Source organism: Lagopus muta, chromosome 5 (assembly GCF_023343835.1).
Source record: "Lagopus muta isolate bLagMut1 chromosome 5, bLagMut1 primary, whole genome shotgun sequence".
In the NCBI taxonomy this organism is placed as follows: Eukaryota; Metazoa; Chordata; class Aves; order Galliformes; family Phasianidae; genus Lagopus; species Lagopus muta.
Window position 1 is genome coordinate 23,597,373 of NC_064437.1, and position 27,105 is coordinate 23,624,477.

The 27,105-nt window shown below is 37.5% G+C and overlaps 1 protein-coding gene across 8 annotated transcripts in view; it reads right to left on the bottom strand.

Annotated features, from left to right (window-relative positions):
* Positions 1–27,105, bottom strand: part of DNM3 (dynamin 3) — a 166,702-nt gene that overhangs the window by 115,687 nt on the left and 23,910 nt on the right. For 6 of the 8 annotated variants that reach the window (XR_007376979.1, XR_007376978.1, XM_048944525.1 and 3 more), the window contains exons 7-15: positions 24,338–24,480; positions 22,769–22,904; positions 21,045–21,112; positions 18,292–18,430; positions 16,662–16,748; positions 13,266–13,336; positions 9,671–9,719; positions 7,998–8,027; positions 1,717–1,830 (exon numbers count right to left, since the gene is read on the bottom strand). Coding sequence is in view for 6 of the 8 variants with exons in the window: in XM_048944525.1 (XP_048800482.1) it covers positions 1,717–1,830; positions 7,998–8,027; positions 9,671–9,719; positions 13,266–13,336; positions 16,662–16,748; positions 18,292–18,430; positions 21,045–21,112; positions 22,769–22,904; positions 24,338–24,480 (837 nt within the window). In the remaining 2 variants the exon portion in view is untranslated. The remainder of the gene's footprint in view (positions 1–1,716; positions 1,831–7,997; positions 8,028–9,670; positions 9,720–13,265; positions 13,337–16,661; positions 16,749–18,291; positions 18,431–21,044; positions 21,113–22,768; positions 22,905–24,337; positions 24,481–27,105) is intronic. The other 2 variants (XM_048944519.1, XM_048944524.1) reach the window with 1 other exon arrangement.

A 27,105-nucleotide genomic window follows, 5' to 3' on the forward strand; every position in this document is an offset into this window, starting at 1 on the left:
AACCTTGATGATTCTATGATTCTGTTACCTTCTCTTACTATCATAAGAGATTCCTAGTGATCTCCCATATCAGCCTGAATGAACTCCATGTATTTCCACGACTCTCAAGCACACCTGGTTGGCAACTAAGAAACATTAAAAAAATTAAAATATACACGTGGAAATCAGACAGTGGCCAATTCTCTCCACATGCTGTTTTAAGATTCCCAAGTGACTATCTCTAGCACACTACACAAACAAACCAGTTATTTTCAAGTTGCATAGCAAAGGGCATTCCATAAATATTTTGAGGAATTTTTATGTTTCCCACTAAACAAAGATAAGACAAAAAAACCAACATCAAAACTACCACAGAAGTTGCCACATCACATCTTAGATGCTTCTCCAAGTGCTTGAGATGGAAAATAGAAGGCATGTAGATTTCAGCACATCACTTACCTGTAGTCAGTTACCTGTACCTAGTCTAAGACAGTAAGTTCTTCAAGGCAGGTCAGAAACAAAGACAAGTTTTCACATTCATAAAGGCAACTTCACTTTTTTTTTTTTTTAATTACACAATTAATTATAATTTAGTGATCATAGAATTAAATTCCCTGTTTAGCACATCCCTGGCTGAAAATTTAATAATTTTCTTGTTATAGTATGTACATTCAAATTCCTATACACCTTAAACAAAGGGGTAAGGGGCATAACCTTCAAGGTTCAACTAATTTGTCCATCAATCCTACCATCTACCTAAGATTTCAAAATGGCAATAGACAAAGGGAAAACACTCTGCTGACCACCATGATTTCCACCATCAACAGTATTACTGGAGTAACTACTACTCATAAACACTCATTAAAATTCCCTCTTTACCTGTGCCCAATTTTCCAACGATAATTAGAAAAAAAATAGCGTACAGAATAATCCCATTTAAACCTTTAACACAACAAAGTAACAACAGAACTGCTTTTGAGTTTCGGATAGAGGATATTATTGCTAACATTGTTGGAAAAAGAAAAAAAAAAAAAAAAAAAAGCCCAAGCAGAACAGATCAGCAAAAGTTGGTTCCCAAATTTGCCTAACAACATATTCATATTTCATAAAGTAAGGAACATAAACATCTTGTTTATCATAGAACTACTTTTTCCAGTTCTCTTATTTCCCACCTCAGATTTAAAGATTTCTTAACAGGGGGCTTTTTCTGGCTTTCCAGTAGCAAATGTGAACACCCACTGCATTTGGCTACAGAACACCACAGTCAGGCTTATCAGCTTCTCAGAACATGAAGCCGGACAACAATTGTTATCACTAAACAAACTGCTGTAGTTACTTCTAGGAGTAACTGTAACTAAACAATTTATGATCAACTTACAGTAGACATATAAGAGCAGCCCAAACAAACACACAAAAATAAACAGACCACTCCAAAATAGGCTTTTTCTATTTTAGATCTATCTGTGAAACCACAGGAAGAGAAGTTTAAAGAGTAAATAAATAAATAAAAGCAAAACAAAATAAACCCACCACAACACCCTATATTTGTCACCAACATTTTGATGGAAGTCTTAGAAGGTCAGCATTCTTCATAAATCAAAACCAAGAATTTAAAACAACTCAGGTGAAACCTTAAATCATTCATTCAGATCAGTACGTATTAATTTCATATTTTAAGGTGATTTCAGAACACTGAATGAATATTGCTTTTCTAGTAGACATTTTTTCATTTCTTACCTCATCATCTTTATACCAAGACAGGCTTTCTGCAGTTAGAACGAACCAGTATTCCTTGGAGCCTCCTTTCATGATGCCAATATTGTTGATGGTCAGCCAGCCCTTCCGGATGACCTGTGCAGAGGTGCAGTCAGGCACAAGTTAAGATCATTATTCATTTAACATAATTCTGTTGCTGCATTCATACTTTTAAATGAAGAATTGTTAAATAAAACAAGAATAAATACATTTTTTTAGCCCAGTAAATTCAAAACAGTGTTTTTCAAGTTCCTGACTTTCAGTCAAAAAGCTGGAGAAAGAATGAAACCTAAAGATTATCTTGTATTTACAGCAAGTACAAATGAACTAAGGGTAATGCAAACTTTTATTTCTTTGCTGCATAACAGCACAGAGTCGAAGTCCATTAAACTTTACATATGACTAAACTGACAGTTCTAGGAACTGCATCTTCTCTCTGGAGAAGCACACAGCTTCTGGTGTGCATGGGGAACATTCAGAAGCTGAAAGATTTTTCTGCAGTCCATGGTCCTCTTTCTCCAAAGTGTGATAGGGACAGGAATATGAGAGCTGTTCTCCTCTTGTAAGGTAAAAGAGGAGAAAAAAAAAACAAACTAACAAAGCAAAAATGGCGATCGAAGAAATGCATAAAGGAGAACTTGCAGAAAACAGATACAACTTGAAGACGGAAGAACAGAGGGGAAAGCCGACCTGTAAGTACTAAGGCCAGGAGGCCATCTTATATAGAGAGAAAGGGACAAAAGAAAACTGGAGAGGAACGAGAACTCGAGAAATGAATCAGAAGAGAGACCAGTGATGAGAACTCGTTTATGCATCATACAGACAGAAACTTTTAATTTTATTGGAACATTTATTTTCTTCTGTTATATACATGAATAAATAAATGTTTCTTCCTATCGTACTTTGAATAAGCAAATAGAACTCCTGTCATAGATACAGGCAACCTCAGACCATTCTGTTCTTCCTGTCAGAAAACCCTTTCCTTGCCTATGAGACACCGAGACGGAAAGAAAAAAATGCTTAGAAAAGCCTTCCAGAATTCCCTCAGCAAGTCCCACAAGTGTGGGACTGTGTGATCAAACCTAAGATTCCTCCTGTTCTACGGGAAAGGTGAAAATGCAACATTCCTTTCATAGAACTTAACAAGACTAAGAAGTCCTAGACAGTCCAAGAAAAACATTCAGTGTCGATCATCTACTCCATGACATACATGAAGTTTTAGGGTCAGAATTCCCTTCCATTCAGCATGGCATTGAGCAGTTTGGGCACTGCACTGCGCAAAGGAACAAACCAAGTTGGAAAGATATTAGAAGTTGCATCAAACTGGTAAACATATTGGTACTGCACATATTCTGAGAGTATCAGGTTTTTTGGCCTGAGTGCAACTTAAAGGAACCATGCTGATAAGAATTTGATTACCCACCAAATCTTCATTTTACGTTTTGCTGCTTAATGAAGTGAAGTTTTAACAGAGAACAAGTAACGTGAATATATCCAAACAAGTGTACTGGCCTTCATGTATCTCCCACAGATTAAGTTGTAGAACCAATCTACTTTATTATTAATTTATTTTCACTGAACTACACAAATGCAGCTTTGTGGAAGAAATTTTAGGCAAAATTTAGTCAAATAGGGATTTCTAATTACCTGAGCTTTGCCTCTCAACAAAGTGAGCTATACCTGTATCTCACAGCAAATGCTCAAAGGCAGTTAACCTCGTGTTATGCTCACTTAAGAGGAGATAGGACAGGATGCCATTGAACCATGCAGTCCACAACTTAATGTGCTGTTTTGCTTCCAGTGTAGAACATGTCACTTATGGGAAGCACAAACAGCCAAGGCCAGCACAGTACTACAAATTGTTCTGGATACAAATCTGGGAGAGGGTAAGTGATTTAAAGACAGATACCACAGTAGGAATAGAAGGGTGGTTTCCAGAAGTAAACTGGTGAGAACGCCTAAGAAGCAGGATTAAACCCCGTACAGGTAATGAATACTTAAAATGGATGAGACATAATAATCTACATATTCCAACCAATGCTTTCACTCATCATTAAAGACAGACTTTGTAGAATGTTAAGATAGTCAGTTTTTCCTCATTTTGATAAGAAGAAATTTGCAACAGAGGTCTCAGCGCAGACTAAGCTAAGGTTTTAAAGTCTAACCTATACAAGACATTTAAATAGTAAATGAAGCTTTTAATACTTCCTTCCTATAAATATAAAGACTGTCTCAATAGCTCCAGAAGACCCCCCTGCTCCAGTCTGACACATTTCACTATCACTGAGTGTGAACAGAAACAAGCTGACTTGCTAGTACAAACATTGGGTGCTGTCTTGTAAACAAAGGAACTTGACAGTTACTTCCTCAAGAATCCTGTGTGCTGATGATTAGGCACACAATGTGACACGAAGAGCAGGGCACCAAGCTATAGCAATACCTCGGGCACATGTTTGTAGAGAGCGAATTGCTAGATCTTTTAATGCATAACTCTCTTGAAAAACAGGGTACTGACTTCTGATCTCTACAGCAAAACATAATTACAAAAAATACTTGAAAGCAGTTTCAGGGTACATCATGGCAGAGAATATGATCTCGGTGCACTGTAACATCCAAAGAGCAACAGTGGAACCTTATGTTCTTTTCACTGAATTGTTCACTGAATTTCCCATACACTTTTATTTTTTAAACAAAAAATAGCTCTACACTTTCAAAATACTCAGTATCAATGTTGGGGTCAGGGGAGAGGGAAATGTCAGATCAAGGTGTAAATGCAAAACAAAGCAACTTTAAGCAATGCACTTTTAATTTCCAGAAGAGCTGAGTTCCACCTTACACTCAGCAAATTTCTCAGAAAATAAACCAAGCTGTATTTTAGAGATGTCCTCCCATGGGCAATCGGCAGCAAAGACTTTCAAAGAGATTTTTGAAGTTAAGAACTCCAATTGTGTCTGCTTTATTTGTTTTCGATCACGTTAGCTATTTTGTACAGTACTCAACTACTCGGCATGGAAAATGAATGTTGCGTTTTTCATTACTGTCTTCTCAGTTCATCTTCTGGTTGGTTTGGATTTAGGAGATCCACTTCAATAGTCTGTGTTGATTTCTAAATGTCAATCTGCACAAACCGGATAGCCACAATGTGATTTACAAGCCTCAGGAAGGTGAAAAATGTGAGTATTGCCAGAAGCTAGCAAAGACAATATTCTGACCGGTAGTCAGACTCCATGTACAGGATGAACAAGAGATGACACAGTTCCTTCCTTCAGAGTCCTGATATCTAATCTGGGTGTCTGAAAGATGAAGCTTAGAGGGCACAAATGCACATGAACAAGCCAGAAGGAAGTCGCTTTCTGACAGCTCTGCTGCATGAAATCCAAATCACGTCTGTGCTTATATGCCACCATTTCAGGGCTAAAGAGGAAAACAGGATTTTACACACTAAGTGCTTTTTAGGGATTGCTGTTTGACTTGCTCCTTCCATTAAATCAAAAAAGATACTTGTGAAAGAAATACAGAAGGGACTCAGTAAGCATTCCTCTTATTTCAAAAGAAGTATTTGAAAGACTATTTAAAGCAAGACAAGGAAAATTGGCTGAGCAGACAGAAATACAAGTGTGAAAATCTTGAGCCTGCCTACAGCAACCTTACAACACAGCATTTTGTTGAATTAACATAGTCCTCTACTGAAGTTAAGAAACGTAACTCCATTGAAATACCTCTGAATGCATAACACCAGACCCAACACAGCTCCACTTCATCTTGTAATTGCTGTGACACAGCATGCATTACCAAGTAACAAGCACACTGAGGAAGAAAACAAACTGCAGGAACTAGTGAGGCATCCTTACGAGCTATTGATCCTTCAGCTTCAACTATGAAGATTCTTGCGCTACAATCAGTACTGCTGTGCTAATGCAGTATTTTGCTGTAATTTGCTAAATTACAGAATATAAACACGTTGTGCATTTTGTCTGTGTCCAGCAACAGAACGCATCTTGAAATGACATCATCTCCCTGAGATCACTGCACAATATACCACATTACTTTCAGAAGAAAGGAAAAGATGGCAGTGACCAAGTCCACACCTCCAATTTAAAGAAAACTGTAGTGTCTACTAACACCCGGCAGTAGAAAACTGAAATATGCTTCCAAATGTCATTTTTCAAACACTGAAGTGATCAATCACAATGATAATCTAAAAGTAAGTAACAGTAAGCATCATTTCAAACAGTACAACCCTACTCCTGATAATGTGAAAATTCAACAGCAGCATGACTTGTTCAAGGATATTTCAAAGTTTAGCATTATGCTACTGTTCATGAGCTCCACTTCTAGAATCCCTCACATAAACATTGGCATGTCTTAACAGAACTGCTTCGTCAGGACTTTCTGAGACCACCTCACTGAGCAGGGTACACGTTTCCACTTCCATCCAGTTGCTGTAAAAAAAGATCTGTAAATATGCTTCTTCCTGGGACATTCAAGGTAACATGATTCAAGTGTATCTGAAGACAAGACTATCTCAATTAAATATAATTAAAAAAAAAAAAAAAGAAACAGGAAAAAAAGATACTGCTAGTGCAAAAAGCTACTTATTAGCACAATAGCTGAGGCCAGGGTCTGAATGCTACTTGCATTCAGAGAAAGTGAATCAGACTATGGGTGTCTTGCTGGAAACGAGGTGGGTCAAACAAAACCTTTATACCCAAACCCCCGAGTCACTACACTGACATTAATCTCCTCCTCCAATTACACGGGCAACTTGGAGAACAGCAGCAGAAACACAGAACAGAATTTTTATATAGGTGAAATTTAATCCTCTGTAATTTGAGCGGTTTGCATTCTCACACACAGTGATCCTGACTGGGCACATGGATCACAACATCCTCATCTTCTGAAGTTTATCAGGAAGGGAAGTTCTCAACAAAAACAAGTCTCAACATACATAATACAACAGCTAAGCGCAGACCAGCCTCCAGGATCCGGATCTTGTTAGTGTGTTGTGCAAAACTAAGCATTATATCGATTATTTCAAGCAAATTAGAAGACAAACTAACCTGTGGCTTAAAAAGAAACTTTGTGGAGTCAGGTCAAAACCTCAGGCGGTAGCAAAGAAAAGAAAAAACAAGAGAGGCCAAAGATTGAGCATGAGAGGATAAATTAGTAGCAGGAGAAAAAGGAGCAAAAACATGTTAAGAGGAATTGGCATTGCATTCTTTGCCTAAAATACAACATTGCCCAACATATTTCTGAGATGCATAAAGACAGTCAATAGCTATTTACATCATACCAGTTCAAAGCACATCACAAAAAAGAAAAGCAATGTGATTGCAAACAAGCACTCCAAAAATGCAGGAAAACTGAATGATCTTGATTCCCGTGACAGATTCAATTCCACTGCCATCAGGATCAGTGCTGCTCAGCCCTTTTTTTTTCCTTTACTAAACTCTTTAGTCATACAATTTAAAGATATGGCCCCAAACTGGAAAAATGTGTATGTTTTCAGCATAGATATCAGATAATGCACACGGTAGAAATTTACTTCTTACACCTAAACATCACTGAACCAGAAATACCTTGTTATAAAATTGCCTGCTGTTTCGGCAATTAATTCTGATTAGTAATATTAAGTGCATTCGCATTTTTATTTATTCATGAGATGGAAGGAGTAGAAAGGAATCTGTCCATCATATACTGATCCTTTTGGAGCTTTGAGAAGAATACTGAAGAGGCTTTTAATATTTTTATTTCTTCTATTGGAGGTAATTACTTTATGTAAACCAACAATGCCAGTAATAGTACCTGCAACCATAAACAGCATGTTCATTTCCACAACAGCTAAATTGTTTTTGATTACCAAAAACTATCATTCACCCACCCTTTCAAAAAATAAAATTGAAAAGGTTTACTATAAATAGAGGCACTCACACAAGATAAACACTGCTTTCCAATTATATAATAAACATCAGTTAGTCATTTTAGTTTGAGAAACTTGGTAAACTATAAAAATATTAATTTTATTCAACATTTTCTATAGCATTTTGAGTTATGCTAGGTTCATACTTGTAACAGCACGTTAGTGGCAGTTAAGTGATGAACTGCAATTATACTTCATTGAGGAAGGGTTACAAACAAAATAGCTCAATATGAAGTAGTTTAGTAGCAAGTATTAAAAAAAACTCAATGAGTTAGAGACAAACTTATCTTCTGAGAAGCTAAATGAAAAAGCAACAATAAAGCTTACAGAACTTAGCTCGTACAATTTGCCTTGAAGGCGGTAGATTGGTTCCCTGAAACAGCAAATTGCAAAAGTGAAGTTTTATTTCAGAAACATTTCTCATTCTTTTCAACTCCAAACAATTAACTTACAAACATCTGCTTATTATCTTTAAAATAAAAGGTTCAGCAAAGCCCTTTATACCAATGAGTAACTGAGTTGCAGTGTACAATTTACAACTCCCAGCTTCATCTCCACTTCTTTAGAGAGAGAACATTCACTTAATTAAAAAATCATTCATTTCATTTGTGTATTTTTGAAGAGTCAGATAACTGGCTGATTTTCCTTTTATGGGACACTCCATAGTGATGACAGTTGTTGTGTTTGACACATGTTCCGGCACAGCTAGATAAGAAGGAAATCTCTCCTCAGAGGGGAGAGGCAAGTCTTTGAAGCTTTTTCAGCATTTAGACCTTTCAACTTTTTTCAGTTTAGTCCAAACCATACGTTACAGCAGAAATGTCACTCACGCCGCTCAGGCTCTGGGGGAGCATCACATTCAAGAACTTAATGGACTAATTTTGACCAATGTCTTAATAAAATAACTTCCAATTTCTTGGTGTGAGAAGGAGATTGGCTTTCCATCTCCAAAAAGACAGCTGAGTCAATCCTATAACCTCTTATTTATGACAGCACAGATAGAGACTTTCTGAAATCTCAGGTTTAGTACTCGAGGGATCTATATTCAATGGTCACACATGAGAACTTCAGCCTTACACCTTTGACCACATTGCTCACGAAAGCATCAGGAAGATGGTCAATGTGGGTAATTATTTACACTGAATCTGATTGGCTTTTTTTAGTAGAATTTTCAGAAACCCATTAAAGTGTGCACTATTTCTACAATACTTCCTTTTTTTTTTTTTTTTTCCCTGCTCAAGACTTTGCAAAACACTCAAAGCAAGCAGAAACGCTCAGCAGCATTTTCATTATTTTAATTTGACATTAAACTAGGAGTGATCCTGTGAAGTACCAAGTACCCCTGGCCCACACAAGAGCACAGAAGCAAAGCTCAGCAGCACTTCGCACCTTGCAGAATCAATTCCATATCGTTATCAGATAAAAACAAAAAGCCAACTGGTTTTATGAATGAGTCTCAGTGAAAACACTAATTTGACTGAGATCAGCACTTATTTTTTGTTTGGGTCGAAAGAAAACGACAGTACGCAGTCAACATCTTCAAGAAGTTAACTGAAAATTTTCAGAGGTAAGGGCAAATCTGTTTTTGCTTGCTGAATTGCCCCTTCGCTGCTATTAAGCTGTGAGCACATGAGAACAAGAAAAAAAACTGTGTGACAAAGAACACACAAGCAAGTACTCACCAGTGTTTTGGATTCTGAAATTCACAAGCTTGCAGTTAATGGAAAAATGCATTTGTGTGTAACATGAAAGACTCAATGCATTAAATGACGTGGGAGGGGAAGCACTAACCAGAAGGGCAAGCAGTAGCACGTTTTTAAATAAGTAATGATGGTAACAATGAAACTCAGGTGGCTCTGAAAACTTCAGTGAAACAAGGAGATGATAATGCATTTTATGTGTTTCATGCAGAAATGGTAAATTATAGATCCACAAAAAAATAAATGCAGCCAAGTACACCAAACAGCTTGGATTAACTTGCACATGCCATTATCCATTCTCTGTTAAGGTGCCTACCTGATTTCCCACTGCACTTTTGTTAACCTGACTGCTTCTTTGTTGGGCACTAAGGAAAGCAGAGGAAAAAAGTTATACTGAAGAAACTCAAAAACTAAACCAGTTCCTGAGCAGCAGATTATAGCAATAATAGTTACTTTTGATTCCAGCACATAAAGCCAGTGTAACAAAGAAACACAGCAAAATCATTGCATATACGTGCATCTTTCACTGTGTTTTTTTCCTCTTTTACACTTCCACCTAATTCGTTTTATAGGAATATTTGCCTGCTTAGCACAGAAGAGAGATGCACAAACAGCCCCTTCCAATCACCTCCTTTGCAACAACGTTCTACTTACAACGGTAAAAGTTACTAAAAACAGAGAGATTACGGCTCATCTGGGTAACTTTGGAAATGTTAGCTTCAATAAATATTAAAAAAAGACAAAAAAATGAGTTATTTCTGTTATTTAGAGCACTACAACAAAATCCTCCCCTGCTGGAGACTTCTTAATAGCTTTGTCTTGACAGTTTGTTTTGAATATTGTTCTAATATTTATATGCACTTTGAGGGTGTAAATTTAACCAATGGACAATGCTGCCATGAAGTTGGTTCAAAAACCTGGAACCTTGTAAGTACAGAACACATTTAAAATTATAACAGTTAAAATATTTTTCTTAATTCTTGAACTCTGGTAATCCCAGTTCCTGAAACAAAACACATTCCTTTCCCAAATATACAAGTTGTTATTAATTTTAAAAGCCTTTGCATTATGCAGCTTCTACATGGTAGGCCATACAACTGCAATATTGCTGGAAATAGGAAATAGATGTTCTAACAGTAGGCTTCTGCTACTTTACCACCAGAGCAGCCACTGGTGACAGCAAGTTTTTTTTGGATTACGTTATACTATTTCAGCAGGCACTGATTAAATGACAGGGAAAAACAAGCACAGATTTAGATAGCTATAACATTATTCTGAAAGAGTAAGAAAGATAGATGTGCTTAGATCACAACTGAAGTTCCCAAGGCTGAAATCATTTTATGCAGAGATACTGATCCAAAGAATTGCTGGAGCATCATAATTCAGTTTTGTCCCAACTCTGATCATGCCTTAGGGCCATAATCTATCAAACCAGCAATCCACACACTGTCAGAGAGAATATCCAGAGTGATGTGTCTGTTTGCTGGGCTTAGTTCTCAATATTTTTGGTCAAATAGCAGTTCATGTTTCCCATGCATCATCATAACTCTGGTGCACAAATTGTGATTAAATAACCTGGATATAGAAAACAGAGCAACAATTCAGATCTGATCAGTTGCCTGAGAAGCACAATACATCTTTACAAAACTTAACTGCCATTCTTACAGTGATCATTGCTGGTTTTTCTCTTTCGGTTCATTGTCTTATGGAAGACAATTAAATAGACAACTAATGTCATACTAAGGAATCCACATCTTTTAGCAGTAGTCCATCTACTGTTCTAAATACAAATTACTCTTCATTCAGATTGGAGCATGTAGTTATGTTTGAGTTACACAAACTGGAAACAAACCCAATCCCTGCATTTTACCAGTCATTCCCCACTTAAATGAGACAAGTATTAATATTCTAAGATTTTCCCAAAATGAATACATTTCTTCACAATTACGTAAAGTTGTTCTAAATATTGGCACTCTTAAAACTTTCTGAAGCCAATTCACATCACACTGTAACCACCCCAAACCCTGCAATGCTGCACAACAGTGTGAAATGCCTTGAGCTCTCATTCATATGAAGAAGGTTCACTGGACTTACGCTTGTGAAATAATACAGTCACAGGAGACAGCTGGTTAGAAGACTCAGCAATCAAAAGGAAACAGTAGGAAATCTGAGGAAGCTACACTTCAGGATGTTTAGATACTGCAGAGGTTTGCATGCTCCCCCCAGAATGATTTCATTTTCAAGTTTTAGCATAATTGCTAAAACAACAATATGATTATAGATTAAAATGTGTATTTTCTACTGTTCAGGTCATAAATAAATATTACATCTTAAATTTCTCTTAATTAACCAAGTTTTCTCTTCCAGTTGATCATAAGTCAACAAAAATAACTTGCCTACTCATCAGTTTCAACTCCTATACAGACTAGCTTAAACTTATAGTTATTAGTAAAACTGTCTAGAGCCATTTGTTATCTGCTCATGTCCCTCACAAAAGGGCTGGGAATTTCCAGATCTCAGTTGGCTAAAGAGGAAGAAGCTTTGCTGAGAATCTGGACACTGCAACTATTTGGAAAAGGATGTAGCAGTGAGGTCCACAGACTGAACTACAGGCCCTAAAAACAGCATCCATGAGCAGGATTCTTCCAGGAAAGAGGCATGAAGCAGCTCCAAATATACCTGGGCACTCCAGAATCCAGGGCCGTAAATAGGAGGCTCCAATCTGACATAAGGAAACATCTTTCACTGTGAGGAGAGAGTTGACTGGGATAGATTGCACAGAGAACCTGGAGAATCTGTTTTTTTTTCCCTGGACATTTTCAGGACAAATCCCTGAGCAAACTGGTCTGAACTCAGCATTGTTTCTCTATGTGATTTCCCAAGGTCACAACACACCACTACTATGTAACGGAGTGTTTTCAGCAGGCTTTTTCCTGTCAGAAGAGGATGAAGTGAAGCAAATAGCAGGCAGGTTGTTGTCTTGACCTCTAGAAGGCCAGCTACCATTCCTACAACATCCTGTCATTTGTCAAAAGAACTGATAAAGATATCCAGGACCTGAAAACAATATCAGAGAAAGTTGTTCAAGCTAAACACAAACAGTGCCTCACTTTGCCTTTGCCATTCTCAGCTTTTTGAATTCTGTATTATAGCTTCAAGACACACTGTCCAAGTTGTAGACCTTCCTTTTCAGTGCTAAGTAGAATAGGCCATAATATAACATGTACAGTGCTGCCAAACTTAGTTTCCAGCACCACACGTAGATGAAACCCGTTACGATTCCAAACACTGTTATAGAAAATGAATAAGACTGAAGAAACATTTATTTGTCAAAGTACGGAGACATCTTTAACATTTTTACAAGTGTCAAGGAGTTGGTATGAAGTCTCTGACAAAAAAAAAAAAGACTGGCTGGGAGCTGAGGGAGAACATTTCGGAGAATATTCTCACAATCTTTTCAATTAAGAGGAGAATGTCAAAGCAGGCTCTGGAAGTTATTCTGCTATTATTCTCTACAGCCAAACAGCAGGCACACTTAAACTTCTGACACTTAAATTCAGTGATATTAACTCCAAGCAAAACTGTTTTACACAGAATCACAGCTCCCAAAACAAGCATTAGCAACAAGGAGAGTCCACAATAACATACATTTCTGTGTCCTTAAAATGGATACATCAACAGCTTTTGATGTGATTCCCAACCAAGATAAAATCCTCAGTGAAATCAGATTTGTGAACTAGGATAAAGAATCCACTACAAGCATATATTGAAAAAGAGCATCCTCCTGCATGACTGGGATTTTGCAGCTTCCATCCCCATTGTCACAGCATGACACATGTTGAACTCATTTAAATTAAGAAAAAAAACCACTCTTCCAGTGTCTTTATAACAAAGAATCTATATGTACATACTTTGCAAAGCCAATGAAGTCTTCATGGTTGGTGTTGATGTAAGAAACCTGGATATCAATCAGCAGCAGCACCTATTAGGGGAGACAGCAGACCAAAAAAAAAAAAAAAAAAGGTGGGTGAGGTTGAAGAGTGAGACTGAGTGAAACCTTCATTTTTCTCCATATTCTCTCAATATTTCTTACATAATTGTTCGAGCAAAAGTTTTCTAAGTCCTACCACTTCTGTTCATATACTTGGTTAATAAGCTAGATTACAGGAAAGCTTAACACTTCCCTCTGCTGTTTTTTTTTCCCCCTTCTGATAGACATAATTTTCACCAACTTGCGTTTGCTCAGCTCCTTAAGACCAACTATCTGTTGTCAGCAAGAGCTTAATAATATGCAACAAGTTTTTGCAAGCTAGGTCTAATCCTGTCTACTTGGACCATTTCAGTCAAGCCAGCAAGGAACCTTACAATATCAGGGCATCGTTTGCTTTAGGTACCTCATACAGAAGTGATACATAAATTAGAACTGTGACGGGAAATGTACAGTCCAGGAACTAAGCAGCCATTCTGATGCAGACACCATGCACAAGAGATAGGTTAGTCAATGAAATAATGAAACAAGTGATCTGTGAAAGAGCAAAATTTCAACTTACTACTTGCTAGTCCTTTTAGATGCAAATTTGAATCAAACTTGATAATCTACCCAGGCAAAGAGTTTAATAAGACGTAGGAGAAAGCTCAATTCCGCCCTTGGACAGCTTCTTGAACAGATATGAGACTGAAGGGAACCATGACTGTACTTTCCCTTCATCTTTCCAGACTTCCGTTTATCAGCAGGAAGTTAAGAGGAAACATATTGCTATCACAGAAGTCCCAACACTTCACATAGGACCTTGCTGAACACAAAAGAGGAAGCCTTTAGTGTCTTCTCCTCCCTCCCATCCAGAGCTTCACAACCAGGGCTAACAATTTAAATTGCATAATTACCCACTGCCCACACTGATGCCTTTGAGGTGTCAGCATCTCAGTAAATGCCATTTTCAGACTGAAAGGACAACACTTGGGACGGATAAGCCTCAGCAGTGAAAATGAAGTATGAGTTTTACTTTTATAAAATACTGACATAATGACCACTTCGTTAGAATACCAGGCTCTCTATTTAACAAAGAAGTCCCATCTATTTTTTTCCCAAGAGACCCTAACTTCCACATGCTTTACTGTGTCCTATCAAGGCATCACAATACTGTGCTTATGAGCAAGACCTAAGCACTACGAATAACTCCACCTGGATCCTTTCATACTCCTCAAAGTGTAGAGTTATTTCTGCACAGCTCTACAAATGTAGTATCACTCTTGAACTCCCCATCATTTCTAACAAACATGTAGTGCCTCACGCTGTGCAAAAGATAGCGGGGATTTCAGTCTAGCTCTTACCTCCAAAAAAATTCTCTCTAGAATTTTGATTTAATCGTGATAAGCTGCTAACAGCATAAATAATGATGTGGCTGTGAATAACGTATTTGACAAACTCTTGGCTTACACAGAAAGATGGTATTTTGTACATTGTTCTGGGAAATTGCCAGGTATAAGCACATAATGAAGAATGGGAGGAAAAAAAAGAGAGACTACTTATTCTAAGCATCTTCTTCCAAATTTTGAAGAAACCAAATGAGTCAACTAGAACACTCAGCAAGCTTATGCCCACTATGTTCTTAGAAGTTATTTAAGACTTCACTTAAATTGTTCTGTGATTGTAAAGAAGCAGAATATGCTGCACAGCTTACTATCTTGCACGTGGAGAGAACTAGTCAGAGCCGAGAACTAAGGAGCTCTGCTCAATGCTTCTTCCCCAGTTATACTTCCTGTCACACTCTGCACTCCCCAGACAATAATTCCATTTCCATCCTCAGTAAATTTTCTCATATGTAGTCCAAGCCTTAAAGTTTCCTGGATTTGGAATGCTTAACTGGGTGACAAATATTCTAAAAATATTTCTCTGCATTTTATTGATTTATTTTTTCTATACTTCAAGGAAAACTATAGTCAGAAAAGCTATATATCCATGAACCTGAATGGTACTGATTAACAAACTCTCAAAACCAAGTTTAAAATATCACAACTAGAAATGACCAACCTAATAGCAATCCCTGTCTTTTAGAAGAAGTTAAAAGTAGGGACTTTTTCTTTCTGATTTTAGAGATCACTTTCTAATCTTCACATTGGAGATACTACCTTTCAAAGCACACAATAGCCTTCAATGGTCAGTTCCAGTGGCTCTAACCTATGCACCTCAGCAAGTCTGTCAACATGGCCAGAGACAGACAGGGCCAAATTGCTCAGCTCTGTGCATTGTGGTACAGGAACAAGCTAACAATATTTTAAGCCAACATTGCCATTGAGGCCCAGTATCCTTAAGTCATATCTTGAGCTCACTGGATTAAAAGGTGCTGTGACCCAGAGGCTGCTTGCCCAGTCAAATAATGCTGTTTCTGAGCCATTAAGCCCTGGGATAAAGAGCAAAGTTGCATTACCCTGAATGCAATTCTGGAGCTGGACCATGCCCAGCCAGCTCATAAAACAATCAGGAGATCATTCTACCCAACTCACAACCACAGCGCTGATACAACAGCACCTCTTCTTTATCATCAGTATTGTTAAGAGAAAAAAGGAAGAGGAAATGAAAAGAAACTTTGAGCACTTAGAGAGGCATATTTGGGTTCCACTTTCACATTAAACAGAATACAGCATTAGAGATTGTATGAAGATGCCAACTGTCCTGAGTTAATCTATGATAATGATTAACTCCTTTTTTATTTTATAGTAATTCCCAGAAATATATGCCCAGATTTTCATCAAGAGGGACAGAAGAATTACAGTCATTGTGTCTAAATAAAACAAACAGATAGTAATTTCTTTCATCACCTTTTCATCCTCTCTTACCTCTCTGTGAAAGGAACACATTCATTTCCAAGAAGTACACAAAAAGCACAATGAGGAGGAAGATGAACCTATAACGAAGGACTCAGTTCCTCACCATAAAGCAGAGGAATAAAAGGCTTATTCTAAATTAGGTTGTTTAGCTGTTACTGGGGAAGGCGAAATCATTAAGAATCAGGAGAACAGCTTACCTCTTGGGTCCACAGGCATTGACAGGGAGGATGTCTGATGCTGGAGCTGTACTGCCAGTACCTTTGCTTGCCATTTCTACTTATCTTGAAAGACCAGATTAGGATTTTCTGTATCAATTTAGTCTCTTCTGTCAAAGCTTAGTGGTAGAAGAGCAATTTCTAACCTATTCTCAAGTGTGTAGCCTGCTGCTACAAAAAACATCTTTTGTTATTTCACTTTATGTGTAATAACTTCCTTCCTCCATACATTTCCCTGAACACTGAACTCCTGTGTATTCTCACCTGATCCTTGGTCTTCTCTTCTCTTTCACGAATGTAGCCAGCAACAATTCTTTCTGTTTCCTCACATAATCTTGGATAGGTTGCCAACTGAAAAGCAAAAATACTAAAAATTCATATCTGCAGGATAGCTTCAATAACATGTAAACAAAGGAACTTCAACTTTCTTTTTTGGAGGAAAGCAAGTATTATAAATGGTTTGGCGAATGTAAGCCTCCCTTCCTATTAATAGTGATCTTCCAGAGAAACTGTAGGGACGTAAACCCTTGGACTTTTTTTCTGTGTTTTTGCTCTATAGAACAATGAGGAGGAAATCACTGCATCACTGAAATCTAAACATTCACAAGAATCCAACCAATCTCGCTCAGAGGTGTGGGAAGACTCCCACTGCAGATCTGGGATAATAGGTTAGAAAGGCCAGTCTTACAACGTAGCATTTCACTCTTAACTAATTGCATATCCTTTGAATACATCCTACATCTGACACAAAGCTCCATAGAAGATAATGGGAAGGCATTAGGTAAAGGTTGTCTTCCTCAATATACAGATTCTGAATGGACATGTACAAGAACTCTGCAACAAAGCTTCAGCAGCTAAAACACAAATCGTAAGCCATTCCAAGAAGAAATCATACTTCTACCTGACTGTTCAGAAGTCACGTAACTTTGAGAAATGAACTTCCATGATGAGTTATCTTATTTCCTTGACTGTTATCACAAGATAGACAACAAAATGTTAACAATTTTTTAAACTGGTTGGTACGTTTGCCTCTAAGTTGTTCACTTATCCTGCTTAGCTACTCTAACTTATACTAGCTGCAGTATTACCCATAAGATGGATGTTTGAATAATCCAAAAAAACAAACTAAAAAGAAAAAAGCAAAACGAAAGCTTGTATATGACACTTAAACATTGAGCACACTCTAAAAGATGTGATATGCAGCAAGTGTGCTTACTCATGAAAAAGTGAGCAGGGTAGAGCTCATACTACCAACTGACAAATTTATCAGCCTTGAAGTGACATCTCTACGCTTTGCTCTTCTGTGTGTAATTCCAGAACAGTATTCTCAGCATTTTCCAAGTTTCTTGTTCTTTAAAGGCTCCACCTTGTGGCAATACGTTACATCTTTACATCTCAATAATGGTACTTTAAGATGTGATCAATAGAATGCAAGAGTAATCGCAGCCAACAACGGGAAAGAATCTGCACAATCAACTCAAACAATATCCTCCAAATTCAGCTCAAAATATCGTGAATCCTTTCCACACTTCCCTACAATCTTCACCAAAGGATGATCAACCTGCCCCGTTTTAAGAAATCGTTCATTTATCTCCTCATTGGTACAAAAAGTTGTGTTATTCAGAGGGATGCAAAGAACAAGCCAGGATGTTTTTCAACAATTTCAGTACATCAGTACTCACATCCCAGACCTACTCGAGGACTTGCTACTTTTGGCTGTTATTTTCATTATTACTTTGTTTGGAGTTTGACAGAAGTTGTAACTATTTAGAGTCTTACTCTTCAGATAAAATAACAATATCTTTTATAATACCATAAAATGCAAGAAAGACTTTGTGTTAACTACTATAAAAATTACATTCTACTTACATTACCAGACCTACTTGCAAGTTACCTTTTTAGTGCACTTCTTGACAGTGTTGATTAACTCCTGCATCACTAGATCCACACTTTTTAAGCAAGGTCCTTTCAGCTTCACTATCTGCTTTTTAACAATAGCTTCAAACGCCATATCTGGAGTAAATAAACCTGTTCTGTGGACATGAAAGAATATGTAAGATAGTAATACAAACATCACACAAGGAAGTTTATTTCTTTTTAAACCTGATTGCTCATCTGCCTTTTCAGAAACTTGTAGCTGAATTACAACAGTATCCCTACACAAACTGCCTTCCATTGAACTAAATTAGCTCTTTTCTCTTTAAAAACTGTTACAGTATTGCAAGAATATGTAAGTTTAAGCATGCTGTATTTCTTGAAGATGACTATGAGAACTCTAAAAAGTATTGGAATAATATTGTGAAGCTTCTTCAGCAGTGCACCAAACCTGAGAGAGGAATGGCAGCAGTAGTGCTCTTATACAGCCAATGGCATAACAAACCAATAAGATTTACACAGATGTATTTTCCCTCTTCAGTCACAACAGTAAAGATGGTTTTATTACTCAGGGTCCTATGAAGAGAAATTCAGTTTGTCAATGCAGCATATAGGAACCTTATATGGACAGGTACCTTGTAGAACCAGTTCTAAACTAACAGCCCTTCCTTCTCTTTCAAACACAAACAGCAAGATTTAGCTCAATACAACATAAGTTATATTAAAAAAAGACACAAACTATAAAGACACCCTGAACTATTAGTTTGTCACCACAAGTTTTTCTTCAAGATCTAGCCACCAATAAGGCAAAATTCTTGAAAAAGCTTTCACAGTAAACACTGCATTTTCAGGAGATGCAGCCTGCCAGAGTGCTGTCCATTTAAATAGAAAGCCAGAGATGGAGCACAGCAAGGAATGTTTAACTTCCAGCTTTGATGGTTTCTTCATCAAAAATGGTCAGAAGTCATCTTCCTATGCTAGATAACACAAACCTTAATAGTGAGATGTCCATCAAAATCTGAGATGAATTGTCACTGATTTAAGAAGAACAAAGCTGCCAGCACTACACAGAGTGCTAGAACAGCCTTGTGAGCTTTGATTTCTTTGATTTCTAAGTGCCTTGCACCAAAAGATGAACCCCCATCAGGTAACTGAGACAAGCAACAATCTCAAAGAAGGGAAGGAAATTCTATGCCATTAGATTGCTTGAGGTAACATGCTGCTTTCAGATTTTGGTACATAATGCTGCAACGAAGAAGCTGGAGAACTTATTTTAACCCTAAATAAAAAGTCTTTTGTTCGGCTTACAGTAGCTGATATTGCATTACAATATGTTTGTAGATTATGACATTCCCTAGAAAGGTTCTATGTTATTCCTGATGGACCCCTCGCAGCGCCAGTTAACCTACATGGTAATTTCTCACATCCTTCACATCTATCTTATAAGACTTCTACATCTCTAAATGTGGAGATGCAGGAATTAATTTTATCTAATCAGTGAAGTAAGAACAGAGAAGAGCGGAGTTGCAAGCCTTCATCTGTCAGAAACAAGGAGACATTAAGAATTTCCACAATTCATCCACAGCTAAAAATTTACTTTACGAGCTACTATTGATGCATGTCACATTTAGATTCTTAGTCTCCTCTTGCTTTATGCAGTTACGTTTGTGAAAGCTACAATGGATTCGGCTCTATCACCACTACTTGATGCACAAATGTTAACAAGAACTTTGCTTCCTTAAAGTAGGCAGCTAGAATTACTTCTGGCACCAATTCTGAAGTAAAAAGGCAGAAAAGCCTACGTGATAGCTCTCCAGTAAGGAAAACTATGACCTTGATAAGGCATCCCAAAATGGATAGGATGTGTAAGCCTAAAGGATGGGCAGAAAATGTCTGAGGTGAGGTCTATTTAGTATCTGGACACATTTACCATTGCAGCATACCAGGAAAAAGCCAATGATATCATGAAGAGAGGTACAGATTAAGCCATGTGCAAATACTACTGAGTGCTACAGCATTTATTTGAGAGTTTCTTTGTGTGTTTTGTAGGTATTAACTGTCAAGCAAATCTCCCGCTTACATTTTTGGCCACTGAATGACTGCATTTAAGAGACATCCTTTGAAGAAGAGCTTCACTCAGCTGTGACAGTCTCAACATTCCTAAATCCCAGCAGTACTTTCAATCCACTGATATGTCAAGTTCCAGACAGCCTCATAGCTAGCCTTTGAACTTATGCTTTCGTTGTGTGCTTTTTACAGGTTTCTGACTTGTCTGTAGTGAGTGTGTGTGCAAAATTGCATTGCTTCATAGCTTTATACCATTTTCTGAAAGGAAAAAAGTCTTCCTTACATTCTAGACTGATTTACCTGGTAAGGTGACTAAGTAATAGCAGAAAAGGGAGAGCTAAAAATTTCTCCCCCATGAAAGTATAGTTACAATCAGTTACACCAATTCCAACAGCTTTATACAGTAGAAAGCTTACGTTACATTGAAAATTATAGTTATACATTCCAGCCTGCCGTACCAGGAAATAAAAGTAAATGATTTTCTCTATAAAATAATTTTCCAAGATTTTCAAGTAAACTAAACATCCCCAGGCAAACCAGCTGTTCAGCCCAAAATAGCTACCTGAAAAAGAGAAGTACGAAGGAGTAGAAGAAACATCAGCTATTGGAAGCAGTGCATTAGAAGTGTAGTCTAGCAATCAACAATCAGCACATCCACAGGTTAAGATGACCTGTGATCAGCCTTGAAAATAGGGGTGCACTTGCCTGATACCATGTATGTTCTTGATTGCATAACTTATTTCTCTCCGCAGCTCTTTCTCATTGAACTCCATCTAAAGGAACAAAAACATTTGAGATCACATTAGGGGAAGCTTTGAAGTGAAATAGAAAATATTATTTTTTTCCAGTATAACTGGAAGACAGGCAAGCTCAACTAACGTAACATTAATCTTTAATCATGCTGAACAAAAGGTAAGTATTATGAAATGTTTTAACACTAAGGCTACAAGCAACAGTTAGGACTGCAAGAAATTATGCACCCTTCTATTCCCAATATATCAAACAGCTGAAATGATCTTGCAGCACATCCCAAAAGAGACAATAGTTGGTGGATGAAGCCAGAAACAACATTTTAAAGACGCTATTTATTTATTTATTTTTAAGTCTGGTTTCATGCAGTGGTACAACTTACACCGCCACGTTCTCTGCTTACCCTTGTATAATCAGTGAACGTACAGATGTTATAATTATGAAATATACCAGAGAGTTTAGCTTAGCAGTTATTATACCAAAAGAGAATAGATACAATGCTTGCCCATATCCTGGGCTCGCTATGAAACTCCAGAGGAGAGATCTCCAGAAGACATCCTTCCCCACTGGCAGTCAGCTCTTAAATGGGGTCTAGGAGAGTTGCCTTCACCTGTGCTCCCATGGCTGACTCACTGCTCACCTCAGGTGATCAATCAGAGGTTCAGGCCTTGATTCAGCAGTTCCCATACAATCCTCAATTTCCCATCCTACTGTTTTTCAACCAAATTTAAGAGAGGAATGAATGGTCTCAGAGTTACAAACCTTTTCTTCATGTTCCTCAAAAGCAAACTAGCTGACAATATTTTAGTATTGTCACAAGTGAAAGGCTCACTATGTAATCCCAACTGTAGCCTGTTCTCTTGAAGTGCTAGTTGGCACAGCATATTTAAACCTCAGAACTAGCTAAAACCTGTGTGATTCTCACCCAGCTGAAAGCTAAGTGATTATTGAGGCAGCCATACATAAAATACAAGGAAACTTAGGAAAAGCGTCAAAGAAAGCAGACTGGAAATACAGCAGGATTCATGGAGAGGGGAAGCTAGGATCACTGAAGTGGAAAAAAAGGTAAAAGAACACAACATGAATTCAGTTGACCACTTCTTAGTTCACAGACCACTGTAGTTTATTCTGTCACTCAGAAGGCGGGTAAGCAAGAGATGTATCAGGAGGAAAAAAAAAGTTATCTCTAAACACCAAATTTGAACCTGTTCCACTCCCTCTCCCCTTTCCACTATGAAAATATGGGACAGAAAATCAGTTTTGTCTTATGCTCTGAAAAAAGCAAGAAAATAACCTGCAAAATGTACATGTTTCATTTGTGTAGCTTTAACAGGTACTAGCTACTTGAACACAGCAACTGAAATTTGCCAATGGTAGTTGTTTCTTTTCCCCACCTAACCAGAAAGAAAACACCATTAGTGAGAAAAAAATAAAAAGCATGAAAAATAATAGGAGCTGGGACTATAATTATATTCATATTGCCATACTTCAGAATCTTCATTGTATCTCCGTACCCATAACTAGAAACAAAGCTAAATGTCTCAATAATCACGCAACGAAATTTCTTCTACAGTAAAGATCATGTTCCTCACATCAAGCTTTATCGTTGCTTTAGTACTTTTGGTATTGAAATAGGAATACATAAGACAAAAAGTAACATTACCAAGATGGATAAATACCTTCACTAGTTCGAAAGGGAAACGTTCATGGAAAATACGATTGATTTTGGCACCACCTGAAAGTTCTAGTGTATCGACCTGATCTCCTGATCCTTCGATTCTTTTTTCAAAGTCCACTGAAAACTGCTGTACCATCCTAAATTTCAAAGAGATGGAAAAAGATTAACTTAAGCACTTCAACTATCAACTATTAGTTCAGCACTATGTTAGTTCAGCACTATTGACCAATTAAAATGGGTTTGGGAATTGACAAAAGTGTCTACAACAATTAATTCACCCAAGCTGCCTATCCAGGGTTTGTAAATCCATTCCTACATACATACACACACCCCCACATTTCTTCCTTATAGGATGTAGCTCCACACACTACCTTCCTTTTTTCTTAAATGTTGTGTTTAAAAATAATAACAACAGCTTATTAAACCATATGTTAAAGTCAGCTTCAAATATATCAGGGCACCAGGCTACATTTCTATTCCACTGTAATTGCTATCGCTATTTATCACATTCATTTATTTATTAGAAAGAAAAATAACAGCAATCCCTTTGAATTCTTTCTCCTTCAGAAAACAGTACTGTAGCAGAATATGCTTGAGATGCTCACAGACCGAACGAGTCACAACTTCACATATATGCTTCTATCAGCTTAATGACCAAATATACAGACTAAAAATACCCACGTTGTACTCTCATAGAAGAGTCCCAGGCTCTGTTCCCAGGTTTTCCTCTCAATCAAAACATCTTAAGTTATGAGGGACAGAATTACATCTACTCTTTTGACACAGTTGTTACAAAAAGCAAGGAGTAAATCAAAGTCTGTGGCTGGATCAATGAAGTCTTGATAGTTCAGGTGACCATTTTCCTTTCTGAATTCCAGCACTGGCCTCAGTTGCTGTTCATGTATCCCAAAACAACAGAGATATGACTTTGTACTCACCAAACTTGAATATTTTCCTTGTCCACAAGAACATGCTTAACTGCTTTCTGAAGACAAACCATCTTTTAGAATCAGCTCCTTCATAAGGAGCTCTGTAACTTTGCTGCATACCACACGAAGGACTACCATCAAAGATTAATTTTGATCTTGCCATTTGCAAGTTCTTTTGGATAGCCAAGTTTTCATATCTTATTTAAAAAAAAACCCAAAAACGAACATTCCCTATTCTCCTTTTATGCTTCTCATCTTACAGAACTCTAACACAACCTCCTCCCTTTGCTTGAGGGCATTTTTTGACAGGCTGTAGAATGCGTCCTGCAATCTAAAGCAGTTTCTTACCTTAACATCATGTATGTTAGTCATCTTCGTACCTTTTCCTGCTCTGCCTTTTCTCTTTCTATGATTGCTAATGCTAATTTTCTCTTTCTATGATTGCTAATGCTAATTTAGGGAAACCCTTGCTGAAATATTCAAGTGTTCTGGAACACCAAACACAATATTTTTCAGAGCTTGAATCAAGCATCTTTTTCCATATCCTAACATTTAAACACATGAGAGAAAAAAAAAGTCAAGCAAAACAAACCAAACCAAACCTATAGACAAATGGAAAGCAGATAAAAGACAACACTCACTGCAACAAGGCTTTTGTTTTTCTGGTTGGATCTTCTGGTCTGAAGTTTTTGTATACCTCTACTTCATGTTCTATAGAAAGCAGCTGGCTCTGAAGTTTGCTCCTGAAGGCTGGCAGGGTATCCCGAATATGATTGGTAAGTTGCTAAAAAGCAAATAGAAGTCCTTTTATACTGTTACTAAAGATGAAAGCAAGAGCATAGCTATTTCCTTCTGGCTGCCAAACATATCAGTGTAGCCTGTGCTAGCTTACTAGTGTAATTCCTCTTGATCTTTGAAGCAATGGAGACAGTTCAAGAACACCACAACATCCCTTTCATGTACACATTATATGGAGGCTTGAAAAACTTCTTGACTTTTTCACTCAGTATGGCCTGATATGACATAGTTGTTTAGCTATATGCTAAGAAGTTATTTTAATTTGAAATGGACTCTCACAATAACTCAGCATTTTGTTGCCAACATCCATTTCGCTGGTTCTGAGCATCCAAAACCACTTGAGAACAGTGACAGAAGGCAGTATAGGCATACAGAGTATCTACTTAGCACTCTCTCTTCCACTACTCACAAAACTGACTTTCACAACACTTCTACTTCGTTGTCTGCAGAACACTAAAGAGATTTAGCCCTCTTACAGCACTTAACTTCTTTAAAAATATGTATTTTTTAAAAATCTTGATATAAAGCATTATCACTGAAGAATGTTGGCTTTCATTCATGAAAATATACCTAAAAATACTGGAAAATAAACTGGAGTAGAAAAAGTCTTAGAAAAACTCTTATCTCAGTTACTTCTGCCCATATATGTTGTAATGTGTATGGACAATACTGTCAACTGTCCAATGAGCCTCTCATGCATTGTATCCATTCCTTGATTTAAACTAAAATGGACTTTTTTCACTATACCTTCCCAGTCACACAATGATAAATAAAGAATGTCAAATACCAAAGTAGGAAAACTGAGCCCCAAAGTTGTTCAGAAGGCCTGAAAGGCACATTATCAAACGCTGGGGTTTCCCTGGAGCACCACCTTGTGGACGCAGAATAATTTAAATACTACCCGGAACCACAAACACTCATGCATTAATAACCTGGGGACAATTCCTGCATACATCCTCTCATGTAATATTCTACATACAGTAATAGCAACAGAAGACCAAAAATTCATACTGAAATAGATAAACTAAAAGGAAAAGAAGGTCAAAAATGTTACTAGTATATAAACTCAACGACATATAAGACAGTTTCAAGGAACATGAAACTTGGTTTAGTTTCAAAACTAAGACATAAGGTATTCATCTTTCAATGCATTTAAACAGACAAAACATCCTAAACACACACAAACCTGTAGGATGCAAGCAAGTTCTTGCATTCTGTTGAACAATGTTTTTCTAAGGCACAAATAAATAGCATTCGCATTCTTTCTGAACAAGCCCAGAGTATACCTTAACCTGTCTGTAAAGATACACAGCTGCAAAGTCAGTGCAGCAAGAAATTAGCAGGCCAACCATGTAGTCTACTTATCCATTATGCCCTGTGCTGTTTCCAGCTGCTATCCAAAATTGACAAAGCCAGGCTGACGTAGCCTCTGTCTATTCCAAACCTACAGCAGCAATTCAACAATGAACTGGAGAAAATACTATCAACTCCAGATTTTAGGAATGTCAAAAGCACTGGTTGGCTGATAAAAGGCTGGCATTACCAATGGACACAGTGGTGAGAAGAATTACATATTTCTGCAATTGTGCAGCAGGCAGCATATTGACTAGGACAGTAAGCTACAAGTTTCTTCTCCAGGTATCTGGGAAGAAGACCCCTATTTCCTGCTGAAGAAAGCTGCAATCTGATGAGTTTGGGCATGAATGCTTAGAAACAGACCAAAGGTTTGGGCAAAACTAAAGGCAGTGTGAACCAAGTCCTCCTGTGCTTGTCATTTATATCATTAGTGTACTGTATGTGTTTCTACTAAAAACTACATCAAAGCATAGATTTTCAGGTTAAAGTACACATATGCAGGGAACCTTCAGGACACATCATATCTCAAAACATCTCTCTCCTCCCCTCTTCCCCCCACAGATTTCCAGAATCGATTTCTAAGAGTTGTGTTACACTAGAAGAAATGTGATAATTACAGAATAGTGTACTTGGAGAAACACCCAGGAAGAGAGAATTTTACTTTTTGTACATTCATATTCAGTACTCAAGAGAATAGGGAAGTGCAGAACTGTTAGTACAAGTCATAAACAGCATTATTATCAGGTAAATTAAAAACAACAAAAGTTCTGCACACATCTAAGTAAGAGGGAATTTATCCTGAGCATGAAAAGCGGTAGGGAGAAGATATAAGAGTACCCTGACATTGGAAGATGTTAGGATCCCAGTGCTCCAAGGTTACTTAGAATTGTCACCCTTGTTTTCCATCTCTTGTGACTACACTTCCAGTTTTGTAGATTGAGTGCACACAATTCTGCTTTGCTGGAGCAAAAGAATTTTTGCAAGGAATGCCAAGTCCTCCCCAAGGCAGCAGAGAACATCTTGTACTTTTTAATGGCCAAAATCAGCTTGCTTCTACACAGTCTCCCTCAGAGTTACTCTGTTCACCCACACAGTACACAGGCCAGCTTGAAAGAAGACTGTAGGTTACAACTATGTGCTGCTGTGCACGGCCCCAAAGGAAAAAAAAAGAAGTCCATTGAATGGCTCTGTACCCCCCCAGTATCTTCATAAGGATTTTGGGAGTATGTGCACATTATTTTACTGCATCTGTAAT